This window comes from Idiotropiscis lumnitzeri, chromosome 13, assembly GCF_059441095.1.
Source record: "Idiotropiscis lumnitzeri isolate Australia: NSW breed Sydney's pygmy pipehorse chromosome 13, RoL_Ilum_1.0, whole genome shotgun sequence".
NCBI lineage: Eukaryota > Metazoa > Chordata > Actinopteri > Syngnathiformes > Syngnathidae > Idiotropiscis > Idiotropiscis lumnitzeri.
In genome coordinates, this window is record NC_142403.1 from 15,959,566 (window position 1) to 15,973,527 (window position 13,962).

Sequence of the window (13,962 nt, forward strand, 5' to 3'; positions counted from 1 at the left end):
AACACCACAGCAGCTTTACAAGTTCCAGATTTGTTGAGGAAAAAACGGCCTAAAAGTCTGGAATATTTTCAGTTAAAATAAAGTAACTCGTGAGCCACTGAGGGCCTTGACATTTAAAAAAAAAAAAAAAAAAAAAAAGTTTGGGAAACCCTGACGTCCCTCGTTTTGCTCGACTTTGCCCCCAAAAAAAAGAAAATTGGTTTCACTGTCACCATATTGCGTAGTCATGTGATTGGTTTTTAGAAGATGTGCTTTCCACATTGCTTCGACGCCTATACGTTGACAGCCCCTCAAAAAAAATTGATTGGAATGGTTAACTTCGATGTTGTTGCTGGGAACTCGCCTGCAAGCCAGGAAAATCATGCAAACTCATGACTATGAAGACTTTGCACTTGGAATCATATGAGAGAGCTGCAGGCTGGGAGAGGGCTCCAAACAACACTTGACTCACTCCTTTTATACTTTTAGTGAAAATATTTGTTGACCCGTTTCTTGAACTCGCTGTTCCAAACAAAAATGGGGAGGGTGGGGTATTTTTAAAACACGTCGTTTCTGATTGTCCTATTGCGTATGTTATTATTAAGCTTCTCTAAGAAATTGACCATATCCTCTTCACTTCAGTGTGTATAATCTATTCCGGAGCGCGGGTTTGAATCAATTTTTCCCTCGATTAGTCTGTATAAACGTCTTGCTAAATACTGATTTCATATCACATTGCATGGGTGCTTGATGATGCTGTCATATAATAAAGCAGTCACCTTTAGGCTTCTGCTGTAAAGCAAACATGTCAGGAAAAGCATCCTGGAACAGCTGAAATTTATTTGGGGTTACTCAGAGGCACTTTTAATGGTTTGCTTACGCTCATATGACGGAATTTTGAATGTGATTGCTCGATCCTCAAAAACAGCACTTTCAACCAGTTTGGAAGCGGGTGTCCACTAATCATCGTAATTTACAATTTCTTTTCTTTTACAATTGAGTTTTATAGTGTATGACTTGATTAGGCCCTTTGACAAATTTAGGGTGGGTAAAAAATAAGTACAGCCCAATTGGACGACGACTCATGGGCCACATTAAACCCATTTGCGGGTCTCATCCGGACCGCGGGCCGTATGTTTGCCACCCCTGATTAAAAGTAATGCAATCTGAAACAATTCAGTCACAGTATAAGAACTACGAGAGGCTCCTTGGACCCAAAATGTTTGGTAATCCCCGAAAACAGTCAAATACTACTGGCAAAAAAACGAAGCGGCATTAGGTTTCTGCGAGAAACAGCTTTTAGGAATAGTGTTATTAATACACAGAGAGCTAGCGATCAAGTGAACAAATCTGCTCTTTGTAACGCAACATGAAGCTTGAAAGCAGTGCGACTAAATTCCCCCTCACAATCGTTTGTTCAAAAAGCTGGAAATATTTCTTGAACGACCGCACTACGTCGCACATTTCAGCATTTCCAAATGGCACATTTTCACGGCATAATCGCAGCACTTTACGCTGACATTGGAACTCTGCTTGGCAACATGTCGGCCACAAACATCTTGATATTCGCAGCTAGCTTGCTACGCTAAGCTATAAAGGCATATGTCCAATGCGTTATTTCGTAGTATTGATATAATCGATTATTAGAGTTTAAATTTTTTACCGGGCGTTGTCAACTTAACGTACGGCAAAGTTGCTCCAACACAAATTGGTGGGCAAGTAAATCTTTTTTTTTTTTTTTATCGGTAAAAATGATGCTAATATCGAGTGCTGTTTTCTCATTCTTTAATTTGTTAGCGTAAAAAAATCAAACGGGGATCTCCGGCAATTTTTGGCATTATGGGGAAAAAAAATTGATGCTGTGTCTTTTTGCATTGAGCCTACGTTTTCCGAATATATCGTATGTCCGAATGATTTTGCAGTACGCTCAAACGACATAGCCCGGTCAAAAAAATTTTTTTATTTTTTTTTGTGAGTTACAATTCAAGTGGCCTAAAGTATGTTAATTGTTTTAAAAGTTAGTGTTTCAAAAAGCTCACATTATTAGCATTAGTCGGCTAATACTTAGTAACTAAGCTGTATAATAATAGGGGAATATTTTAAAATATATTTTAGATTTCAAATTGGGCGACACGTTTTCTTATAAATCAAAGATATTGGTTAACAAAAAGGACAGACTGCAAATTTGCACAAATCTGCCAACGGATGGATCATAAGATAGCCTTCCGTCAAGCTCTTTGCGCCGCTGTTATCAGAATTGGTGCCGAATACAAAGCGGCCATTTAAATCTTGTGTCTCTAAGCGAGTCAGAACGATTTTCTCGCACCACTACATGTGCCATTGTTGATAGCAAAGTGCTAATGCAAAACGCCATCGCTCAACCATTACAAATTCAACAGATTGTTCGATTTGGGGGGGGTAGAAGGAAGTTTACTGGAAGTCAGTCCACCAGAGTGGCCAAATGATCGGTTTGTTCTTCAGCAGGGCGACTTCCAGGATTTCCCAGAAATGTGCAAAAAACTTGAGAAGAAAAACAATCGAAAGCGTTCTCAGCTGATGTGACACATCTCTCAAGCTCAAAACTCAATGCAGTGCTGCTTAATATTTGCTTTGACAGGATAGCAGTGCTCCTGTGTGTCGGCATTTCAGATTGGCGCTTGAAAGTGACTCTGGATTTTCACCCAGTCCAGCTGCAGATCATGGGAAAGTCGATGTGGGGAAATTTATGACGTAAATTAGTCAAAGATTTACGGCTTGTTTGATTTCACACTTGCTGGGTGGGCAGCCACTCTAGAGACACTTTACCAAAGTCGTGTATTTGATTTATTTATTTCATTTTTTTTTTTTTTTTTACAGTTAAATGTGTTTTTTTTTGTATGAATCTTATGGTGATAGCTGGGTTCACGGCAATCAACATACACGATACGACAAAATTGCCAATGTTAAAATAAATACGATACTTTCAGACTCGCGATTTAATTCGGGTTATGTCACCAGTGAACTGAACTAAAAAAAAATTTGGGGGAAGTTTGTGCTCCAAACCGCGAGGGTTGCGAGCTGTATGTGATATTGAAAATGCAAAGTGGAATAAATCACCCAAAACATTTGTCGACCCCCCCCAAGCCAAATGAGATGAAATTAGCAACAAATTGCCGCTAACTGCTTCCAAACTTACTCGAAGCAAAAAAACAAAAAAAAAACCCAGACATCGCTTTGCTAAATTTGTCCTCATACACGACAGTTGTTTTCCTTCTCTACTCATTCCATCCGGCTCTTGAACAACTCTCCTCTTGTTGCTTGGCCACATTCAAAATGTTTATTGAAGACATTTATGTGCATATGTGTGCCTTGTTTTTGTCTTCATGTGTGTGCTATTGGCTTGTGTGGATGTGTCATGTGCTTTCGGATTTCAAACGGTGGCCGGGGGCACAACACTCTGCTGTTCATGTGATCGCCAGCTGTGGGTGTCACAGGCAGTCAAAGCCTCGGCCTCACCTCGCTCTTTCATAAGACGGACTGACGGGAAGAAAGTCAGAAAAAGAGAGGATACCGAGAATTCATTCTTCTCCAGGTGGTCGACGAGCAGGAAGGCATCGATCTGATGGCATGGAAATAGAAGAAAATGTGTTTTTTCAAGGCAGGGCAATTTTTTTCCATGTCGAAAAATGCACAATTAATGGACGCAATCAGTGGAGCGTACTGTCGAACAGAACAAAACAGGACGACCCAATATTTTTGAGAGCGGCTGCAAATGGTGAAGTAAGACCTGAAGACATGCGAATGAGAGGACCAGTCCAAGAAGTTAACAAAATCATGAGAGTTCAAGACAAATCCAGTTTTTAAAGGGGCGGGGGGGCTCAACGGATTTTAAATGTAAAATAAACGCGGTTGTAACTCCAATGCATATTTGCCATCCATCCTTCTACGTCAAACAGACCTTCACAATTGAAATATTTAAAACTTCTCCTGAGGATTGAACTTGATGCATTGTTGAAACGACCGTACACCTTTTTTTTTTTTCGAGAAAGGAAATGCAATTGTTCCATCGTGATGCTTCTAACTCCACACCGGTTCTTTCGTCAAATTCGGCTTTGGCTGGTGTTCCTCATGAATGACCGCTAGTTACACCTTTATACATGAAAAGGGAATTGTTGCATCAAAGACAACGGAAACGCCAAAAGCGATAATCATAAGAGTTCGGCTCCAGTGAAGAAATCAATTAATTCCGTCCCCGAGTTCATAGAAGCGTTTTGTGTTTCTCATTTTTAGCTTTCGATGATGGTCATGAATAAACGTTTGTTTCACAGCTGGACATAAATGATTAATGTCGCTTTGTATGACACAAGTATCTTGAAAAAAAAATAAATAAATAAAAAAAGAAAAATATGGATTTATGGATAGTGATGAATGTTTGATTTAAGGACACTATAATTCTCCAGGATCAATTCGATTCCATTCTAAATTTGCAGAAAGAGGACGCCGTGCCGGTGAGGTTTGTGACTGGTTGAAAAAAATTAAAAAAATTAAACGTGTACTTCCATGTTTGACATCCTGATTCTAGGCTTGATAAAAAATTGACAAAATGGAACAAAACAATTAAACAAGGTTGGGGGTGAGGTTTGCAATTCTGAGCCAGTCACAATGTAATCCAAAATCATTACTTTGAAATGACACCATTTCCAAATAACATAGATAACAACATAAAATGAAAAAGTTGTCCAACCAACCCTGTCCAGATCAAATTCATTTATCATGCACTGTCGATGTATTCCAGCGCAAACTTTCTCCACTGTTTTCCCCTCCAAAGTTCAACTCTACAGTATTGCAAAAGGAGTCGTGGAGTTACACCCCCAAAAAGCGAGCCGCGGGGGATCTGGTCAACAACACGTGCTTCACATTTCTGAAAGTTGATATAGCGCAATGAGATTAGACTCGAGCAAAAACCGTAAACTGTAACAGATGGGGGGGAAACAACCAGGAGTCGTCGGGCAAAATGACAAGGATCACCTGTTTGGAAAGGTTTTGGAGTATTTATTCGATAGCGTTAATATTCAGCTACTCTTGGGCATTATGATGAAGACATTTATTTCATTCACTGCCATTGACGGCAAAACACGTCTAAGATCCATTTTTTTTTTTACTCAGCTGGTAGTTAATGAGTAATTACACAATTGAAAAAAATTAGAGTGCATTAGTAGAATGCCTGTCACAGTTTTTTTGCGTAGTGTTTTTACTCGTGTGCAAAATATAAATAAATAATAAGAGAGTACTTGTACAAGGATAATGAATTAATACTCAACACGGGTTATGTAAGGTGTTTTGAACCAGCTCACCTTGAACTTAAACGACCAGCATGCTAATATATGAACATCATTCATAAGCGTGTTTTGGAAGAGAATTTGAAATTCTGAGTTTTGGAAACCAGATCTCCCCTCTGAATTTTTACAAGCGTTCGGGTAACACGGTGCATTTGTTGACTAGGACAATATTTGGATATGCAGAAAAGGGCTGCAGGGAAAGTTTCATGATAATCTTTCACGAGCTGTTTCTCACCTGCCTGGAGAAAAAAAAAAAAAAAAAAAAAGAACAAGGTGCCCTTGAGGAAGTTGCAGAAAGTTATGATATTTGTGTACAACATCAACACCCCCCCCCCAAAAAAAAACATCTGGTACGTATCTATACACTCGTGTCACGAGTGGGCTGCAATCTGTTACTCATTCCTGAAAATTTTCAAAAATGAACAGCACACGGACATTCAAGAGGTAACTGCTAAACGACTGAATTCTGTTGCTAACCAAAACAGAAGCACCTACTGACGCAAGCAAAATTTGACATTTGCGTCCGGGTATACTCAGCACGGGATTAAAAGATGAGCATAAATCATATTTGGATTTTTTACGAGCGATAACTGCTGATTCAAACCGATTGACCTTGTTGCTAACCAAAACAGCAGGATTGGCGCCAGGGCAGGTATCTCTCAGGGGTAGTGCAAACTTTTTCTTTCAAGGCAATTCCTTTGCACTCGTAAACTTTATGGAATGGCTTCTGTTCATTATGAGCCAATACACATTTTGATTTGGGGCAAAGATGACAAAAGTCACCTTGTTCCTACTTTCTATCGCTGATATTGTCGTTTGCCGTGTGGCAAAGCAAGATGTCTGTGTTTGAGGAGGCTGGCACCAGTTGCATAAGGCAGATGATTACAGCCTGTTTATGTTTGCATAGGCGACCTCGCATGAGGAGGAATAGTTAGGCACTTCTTAGAAGCAGTTATTCTGGTTGTACATTGCAAATTCTTATTAAAATTGTATTTCTCCTTTTTTTTTTTTTGTCTTTTCTCTACAATGGCTCAGCAGTTTTTTTTCCCGTGACAACTTCTTACCGCTTATAATCAGGCCAAGTGTTAAATTGTAGCAGGAAAACATATATTAGACAACACATAAGGCTTAATCGTAATTTGCTAACACAAAAAGAAGCACCGCATAAAGGGTCTTCCTGGTGAATTCAAGATTCTTAACTCATTCACTACCAGCTGAGTAAAAAAAAAAAAAATGGATCTTTGACGACTATAGCCGTCAATGGCAGTAAATGAGTTAACACATTTACGGATATGAGCACAATACGAAAGATTTTATAGTTAAAGAATCCACAAGAGGGATTTGCGCCATTTAAACGTTTTGCTAACCAATTCAGCAGCACTAGCACATGCAAAGAGTGTCTTTGAAAGATGACGCAGATTCTTACGGTGGGTATCCAAGCAACGGTAGCAAGGACGATGAGATGGCGCCAGTCACTGCTTCGGTGGAGTTTTTCCATTCCAGATAAAAACTAGAAAAGCAAATATTTTATGACATTTCATTGGAGAGACACAATCAAGCGTGTGAATAAGACGCTGTAATTTGTAGAACTTTAAACGTGCTTCACTATCTCCGTTAAAAAAATAAATAAATAAATAAATCGTCCTGACTCTCAGGCAATAAGAAGGATGTTCAATAAGTCACATGAATTGTATTTAATGCTGTACAGATTTTTTTCCCCTCTATTCAGAGCCAGAAAGATACAATGCTGCTTTCATGGGCCACCAAAATCACAACTTGGATTTACAAGCTGGTGATGAAACGTGTGATGTCCAAACGTCTCGTGTGAAACTCCCCTGCAACCGCAAAACAACAAACCAAATCAATCACGTTGAAAACACACTGGCAATCCAAACGAGTACTTTTTCCACTAATTAAAACATTAGGTATGAGATTTTTATAGTTGAATGGTTTTTTTCTCGCTCAGTTGCGTGAAATACTTTTTTATCAGGCGGATCTAAATAATCGAAACATGCCAAGAAATAAATAATAAAAATGTAAATATTGGTTTTGATGGACGTCGTTTTTGTCCGACCCAAAGTGGAGACCAAAGACACATTGACAGGCGTAATAAATTCGCACTCAGTCAGTGTGAATTATTGTGAATTATCATCCGTATTTTTCTCGCTTCTGTTATGAATTTAATTATGATATTTCCTTCACCGTTTTTTTTTTTGTTTTTTCTTTTGCTGCTTTGATTTTTTTTCACCCTGCTTTATGTCACCGGGTTATTTGCCAAACTGCATGTGGTGCGTTGGAGGCAATTTCTTTATCTCCACCAAAAATCAGACAGACCACTGAAAAGCAGGCCAATAATGGAAAACAAAGATAACGGGGGGAAAAAATAAAATAAAATGGGGTGATGTTACAGTGAGTCAAAGATGAGTCAACAGGCCCAAAAGATGAAGGTCATGTCAGAGTGTTTTTCTGGAAGTTTCTTCAAAGCTTTTTTCGCTTTTGAAACTTGATAGCTTCATCCCAAAGTCCAGCTGTGGTGACGTTTTCAAAAACTCAGATTCCAGTGTTGTGAATTCCAATTCGAGCTCTTCACTCATTTACTGCCATTGACGGCTAAAGACGTCAAAGATCCTTTTTTTTTTTTACTCGGCTGGTAATGGAGTTAACATTGAATTGTTTGACGTTGTGGCCGGCCCAAAACAAGCAGGGTCGGTTCACTGAAGACTCCAAAAAGTCCTGAGTTGTCAATGTGAATAGAATTGTTGTATATCAGTACAAGACTCGAAATGCATATTTTTTTTTCACATTTTTTTTCTTTGTGGAGCAATTTTGTGAATCAATTACTTCAGTTGAGGAGCAACTTTCTAATTTTGGCGAGCAATTTTCTGCACTGGTTATTCCCGCTGACCTGATTAAAAAAAGGGTTATATTAAACAAAAATGGCAACAATTGCTTTTCTTTTTATAAAATAATCAGTTTTAATTTCTTAAATTCACATTGCGCGTAGCAGCAAACTGAATTTTCTTTCGAAGCAAAGCTAAGTTGATTAAAAAAAAAAAAAAATCTTCCGTAGTGTAATTTTGATGGTATTTTACAGACCATATGATTTTCTCTCCAGATTCCAGAAACTTATTACAAAGTGCAATTTGTGTGCAATTTAATCGTTTAAATTTGGATTTAACGCGATTCCAGGCACACTGTGGAAAATAGTCGATCACCCAAACACTAAACACGGCTGTTAACCGCATTAGCCGGGTCCATCTTAGGTTAGCTTAGCAATAAGCGTGGCTTCGCCAGCTTTTCTCGTCAAAATGATAGCAGAGAGAAAAATAGCTAATTCGCCGAGGCGATGACTGACTTGGGCGTAACTCCGTTACGTGTTTGGATACACGAGTAGCCATCTGAAGCTCGTTTCTTGCTAGCTGTTGCGGTGTAAGAAGCACGCCGACTACCCATCGGCGTTTCATTCTCAGTTATTCTATTTTGGTGTTTTGGTTTGGCACAAAATTCAACATTTGCCCCGCAAACTGCGATGCAAAAAGCGCTTATTTCAATGCTTGCAGTAACTGCGATTGGCTAGCTGCTCTGAACCACGATGTGCCCTGCGATTCAATTCGTTTTCTGAATGGGAGTTGTTATCGAACCACTTTGAGGAAAAGGAATTTTTTTCCCCGTGGTTCTCGATTGGCCTTATTGACTATAGCGCCACCTGTCGCTTTCGCAGGCTCGGAAACATCACTCCTTTTTGAGGAGGATAAAGAACAAAACGCGCAGGCCGCCATCTTCGACCACACACATGGTCCTTGTCACAGGCGTATGATGGAAAATGAGCGCAGCGTGCCATCGGGGCGTTCAGCGCCAACACCAGCGCAGTTGCTGCGGGCTTGTGATTAGATCTTGGGGAAAAAAACACTGACAAAAAAAGCTGATTAAACTCGAGATATGTATGACTGAACCATGCCACGGGAGAGGAATTGGCCCTCTTCAACAACAAGGCAGACAAGATTGCATGTATAAACTTGCGCTCAATAATTCTGAACATAGGCAAAGAAGGATTTTCCTGCGCGTGATGCAGCCGATAAAATTTGACTGAGGACAAAGAATTGCTTTTTTAAGTTTTTATTGACGTCAAGTCTTATGGAGTCAACCCGCAGATTGACTTATGGTATTTTCTATTTTGAATTGGATTTAAAGCCACCACGGCGTGAATACCGATGATTTACCGCAGAAAAACAACTGCATCAAGTGGTGTATCCAATAAGATGTTTCGCCCATTTTTCCGGCACGGAGCGCGTTAAATCTGCAAAACAAGCGGCCGGCAGACAAATGTTAATGTTGTCGATTTGATCTTGTGTGACTGGTGCATTTGCATCCTTTTGACAAACGAAGCGAATCGGTAACCCAGGACCAAACCCCAGCTCTCAAAACCCCAACCTTTACATCATAATCACTGCCTTCACCAAAAAGTTGCCTCTTCAAAAAGTGGGTTGGGCCCCCTGTGGGGGTGTGGAGTCACCCAGGGAAACATGTTTTTTTTTTTTTTTTGCCGTACTACAATTAAGTGTAATTGCACATCCACTCCAGTAGTTGGCAGTGGTGCACTACTTGCCTATTGTGCACACCGAGTATTAACTCTACGGTGTAGGTTTATTTTACAAAGAAAATGCTATTATTTATAGTTGCGGCGGAGAGTGGGTGGTGTTGGCGCAAATTTTTTTCTTCTTGGTGGAGGGGGGCGTAACAGTAAATAATTGAGAAGAACTGACTTAAGCCAACACTAACCCAAATGCCCTCATTTTAACTCAATCCTAACCCCTTAACACATCTTAAACACTCAAGAGCTTTAACTAACTCGCCAATCCTAACCTACCAGTCCCCAAGCCCGACGTCATCACTAACCCAAACCAAACATCTAACCTTAAACCCGAAACCTTCTAGCACCCAACTTGTAATTGTAGAGTAACTAGCCCGGCGCTGCCTGCCAGTCTTAGTAAATAGAATAATAGCGATGTAAAAATGGGAACAGCTTGAATATGAACCAACAATTCTTACCTTATATCATTTCCATTAATAGTCGGGGAAATATCGAGCTAAAATTATTATTATGATGAAGATGAACAATTCAGCAGATTTTTTTTCTTACATTTTGAACTTGAAACAAAAATCTCAACACAGCATCGAGTCTGTCGCTGTGGATAATGTTACGAAAGTACGCCTAACACGAAAGGTTTTTGTTCAGTGCTTCCTTCTCTCATACGTTCAGATGCTCGGATAACCGTGATCTTTTGACTGGATTTGAAGGAGCACACAATCTCACACCTTGCCAACCTTGACGGGCTCCAACGTGCTCTCTGGTGTCTATTGGAGCGCTGTTAATGTGAATTAAAGAAGAAAAACAAAAATCAATGGGTGATAACCGATGTGTCGTTTACAGGAGTTAATGTGTTGAGGAAGTTCAATTAGAGGTACGGTTTCAGTGGGTGAGCCACCCGAGCCTTTAAGAGTGCTTACAAGTTGATGACAGACAAGACATGCAATTTTAATAGCATAGACGCATAGCCAAAAAATTGATAGAATCGACACAAGGTACAAAAACGTTTGGAGAGGAGGGTGTGGGGGCTCTTGATAAATGAGGGCATCCATGCTCAAAATATATAAGTCACTTTAATGTGTGGCGGTACTGAGGAGCAACATATTGTAGCGTGGAAGAAGCCCTGCTACTTCCAAACAACCTTCTCCTGATAAAAAGACAGAGTAAATCAAGTGAAACATTGCCCTTTACTTGCATTTGAGTCGTTTTTTGCAAGATGAGGAAGAAGGTTTAATTCAGGGTGGAAGCTACAATCATTGCGGCCCTCTAATTTCTCTAATGTTGCTTCCTTAAAAAAAAAAAAAAATAAATAAATAATTAAATTAAAAATGTTTTATTTTATAAACCAAAAAAAAACATTTCAAAAATGTAAAACATTCCCGATGAAAAACTGGGAGAAAATGGGGGCGGTAAGGTTCTGAATAAAATGGGAAAAATACATATTAAATATATTGAAAATAAAAACTCAATAAAAAAAAAAAAAAACATCCAATAATAAATGAATCCGCGGGTGATGCATGGATCAACTAGAGTTTTAAACTGTAATACCACCAATCACCACTAGATGGCAGACAGTTGCGTACTGGGTCATTGACTACCCTTCTTTATAGTACAAGGTGAGTAGGTCACATTTTATTTATTTTTTTGGCGGATTTGGTATGACATAAAGCATAAACCCGTGCCTTAATATTACAATTTTTAGTGAGTTGATTTTTGTGACGAAAAAAAATGATTTCCTGTACTTAAAGGGACGCTTGATTGACGTTAACATTGGCTCTAATCTAATATTCGGCCCCATCGATGACTCTTGCAGAACCATCGGGAGAGCGGAGGGGGGCGCGACAATATTCCTCATTAAAAGTAGGCGTTTTTCAAGTCGTCACTTATTTCCTAATTCCTCCAAAATGAATGAATAAAAAAAAAGACAACTAAGTCGCCTATAAAGAACAAAGTAGTTGTGTGGCCCGAAACGAGTGCATCTCTAAAAGGTATTTGAATTCTGTCTGATACACTTTTGAACTTTATGAGGACTAGATGACAGACGTCGTGTTGTAAACATTTTTCATGGCATTGAAACAGTTTTTCTTTGCATTTTGAACACAAAAATACGCAAAACGATGCAGCCTATACTGAGTGCTACAAAACGTCTTTCACACATTTACAATGGGGCACGGCTATCTCATGCGGCCCCTGGTAAGTCAACATGAAACAGAGTGGCCTGTTATAAAAAGTTCACCATAAATCACAAGTCTTGTAAAACATGACGTGAGTGCATTGCTGTCGCTGGTTAAAGAACACGATGCTGTACGTACACATACGGACGAAATAAAACGATAAAATACAACGCAAGTGCAGTTACAGTGAGTAGGCGATCTTAAACACAAATGGCAGGAGAGACTGAATCTCAGAGGTCAGGTGGAAAAGAGTTGCAGAGAGTTCATTTTTAACTCGTTCCATTTTATGTGCGAAACCCGTAAAAAATTTGTAAATAGTGGAATCCAGTGGTGAAACTCCAGGGCCAAGAAGGCATTTGATGTTGACATTAACACCATGCAAAGCAACTGACCTACCTTATAAAACCAAAATTCCAACATTTCTTCCATGAAATGTTATCAATTTATGACCAATATCTTATTCTCTCTTCATTTGAGAATGTGTATTTGGGGATGAAATATTTTGTCCAATCAGATTTTAACCTCGTCAGGCCTTCTGTAACAGTATTTCCGGACGATGGAACTTACACCATCTTCGCAAAGGGAATGCTTCTTTAACCAATCACAGTTCTCCAAAGCTATCTGGATTTTTGGCCTGTTTTACTGCCTATTCTCCACCTCAGATATTCTTTTATCAGATATTCTGTGATGCCTTGAGGAATTCAACTAAAACAAAATGTAGTCAAAATTAGTTTTTGTTTTTTTTTAAACGAGGATATTTGGCGGGCCATTCTTTGAAGACCACTGGTGGAACAGGATGTCACAGGACAGCAGAAACAGCTAAAAGTATCATAATATGGGTGTTTTTTGTTTTTTTTAACACCCACAACAGCCAGCACCTCCCAAACGATTCTGTCCGTATTTCTGTCCACAATTGAAGATGCGGCCTCTGGGGGTGTGCGAGTGTGTGGTAGTGTTCAAATGGTTCAGCATGTGATTTCAGGAGGGAACAAAACACAAAGGGTCGTTGTATATTTGTGGTTCATTTGCGCTGGGTTCAGGAAGTCCACACTGTGTTCACGATGACAAATCAAATATTTGGAGTACAAGGGAACCCATAAGATTGGCAGAGGTGAGATTGCTGATGGATTTAAGACAGTTGAGAAGATTTACCATATATCGCACGAGTTTGCTGCTGCCACACAATCTTTAGGTGAAAATCAGGAATGAACACAAAAGCACATGAAAAGACATTTTCCCTCATATTTTAAGCCTCAAAATAGCATTAACTGTAGCGTTTGGTATTTACATACAATAAGAAATGTGTGGAATCTAAAAAAAAAAAGTAATTTAAATGTACAAGTAGACTACTCAGATTATCTTAACTAGCTTCATTTGGAGAGACGCAAAAAAAAAAAATTTAATATTTATAAGTAATTATCTTGGTCCTTTTGGCTCAGAGCACAAAAACAGCGACTAGTCCATATTTTTCGTGAATCATAGAAGATGGGGTTAAAAAATGATTTAAATGTGAAAAATTGTCAAATCCAAACCACAAATATAATATGTAATGTCAAAGCAAAAAACGGAAATTTTCAAAATAAAATTCTTTGAGTGGCACTCCATTTCGTTTTTGGCACTTTTCTGAATACATACAAAGATATAATAGTAATAATACATAAAAATCAGGACGGAAATCAACGTCCAATGCATTCTTAATTTCTACTGCTACAAATGCTCTTTTCTGCGCCGGGAGTTGCAAAATTCACGACTGGAGTCATTCAATTGGCATTCCAATCCTATCTGGCGGTTGAAAGTTCATGGTTGAAATTTTTCACGTGAAATTCCAATCTTAGGTTGGAAGTCCCACATTTAAATTAATTTTCCTTGGCGTAGGTTGAGAAGTAATGCTTTCACTTCTCTA

General features: G+C 39.0%; 1 protein-coding gene across 6 annotated transcripts in view; it reads right to left on the bottom strand.

Moving 5' to 3' along the window:
- LOC148324700 (uncharacterized) overlaps positions 1–13,962 on the bottom strand; it is a 54,692-nt gene that overhangs the window by 5,367 nt on the left and 35,363 nt on the right. For 3 of the 6 annotated variants that reach the window (XM_088312390.1, XM_088312392.1, XM_088312391.1), the window contains 3 exons: positions 7,084–7,132; positions 6,724–6,807; positions 2,687–3,577 (listed from right to left, as the gene is read on the bottom strand). The exons of 1 other annotated variant lie outside the window; for it this stretch is intronic. In XM_088312390.1, coding sequence (XP_088168516.1) covers positions 3,389–3,577; positions 6,724–6,807; positions 7,084–7,132 — 322 coding nt within the window. In that variant the 3' untranslated portion in view covers positions 2,687–3,388. Of the gene's footprint in view, positions 1–2,686; positions 3,578–6,723; positions 6,808–7,083; positions 7,133–13,962 lie in introns of those variants that run through there. 2 more of the 6 variants (XR_015846264.1, XR_015846265.1) reach the window with 2 other exon arrangements.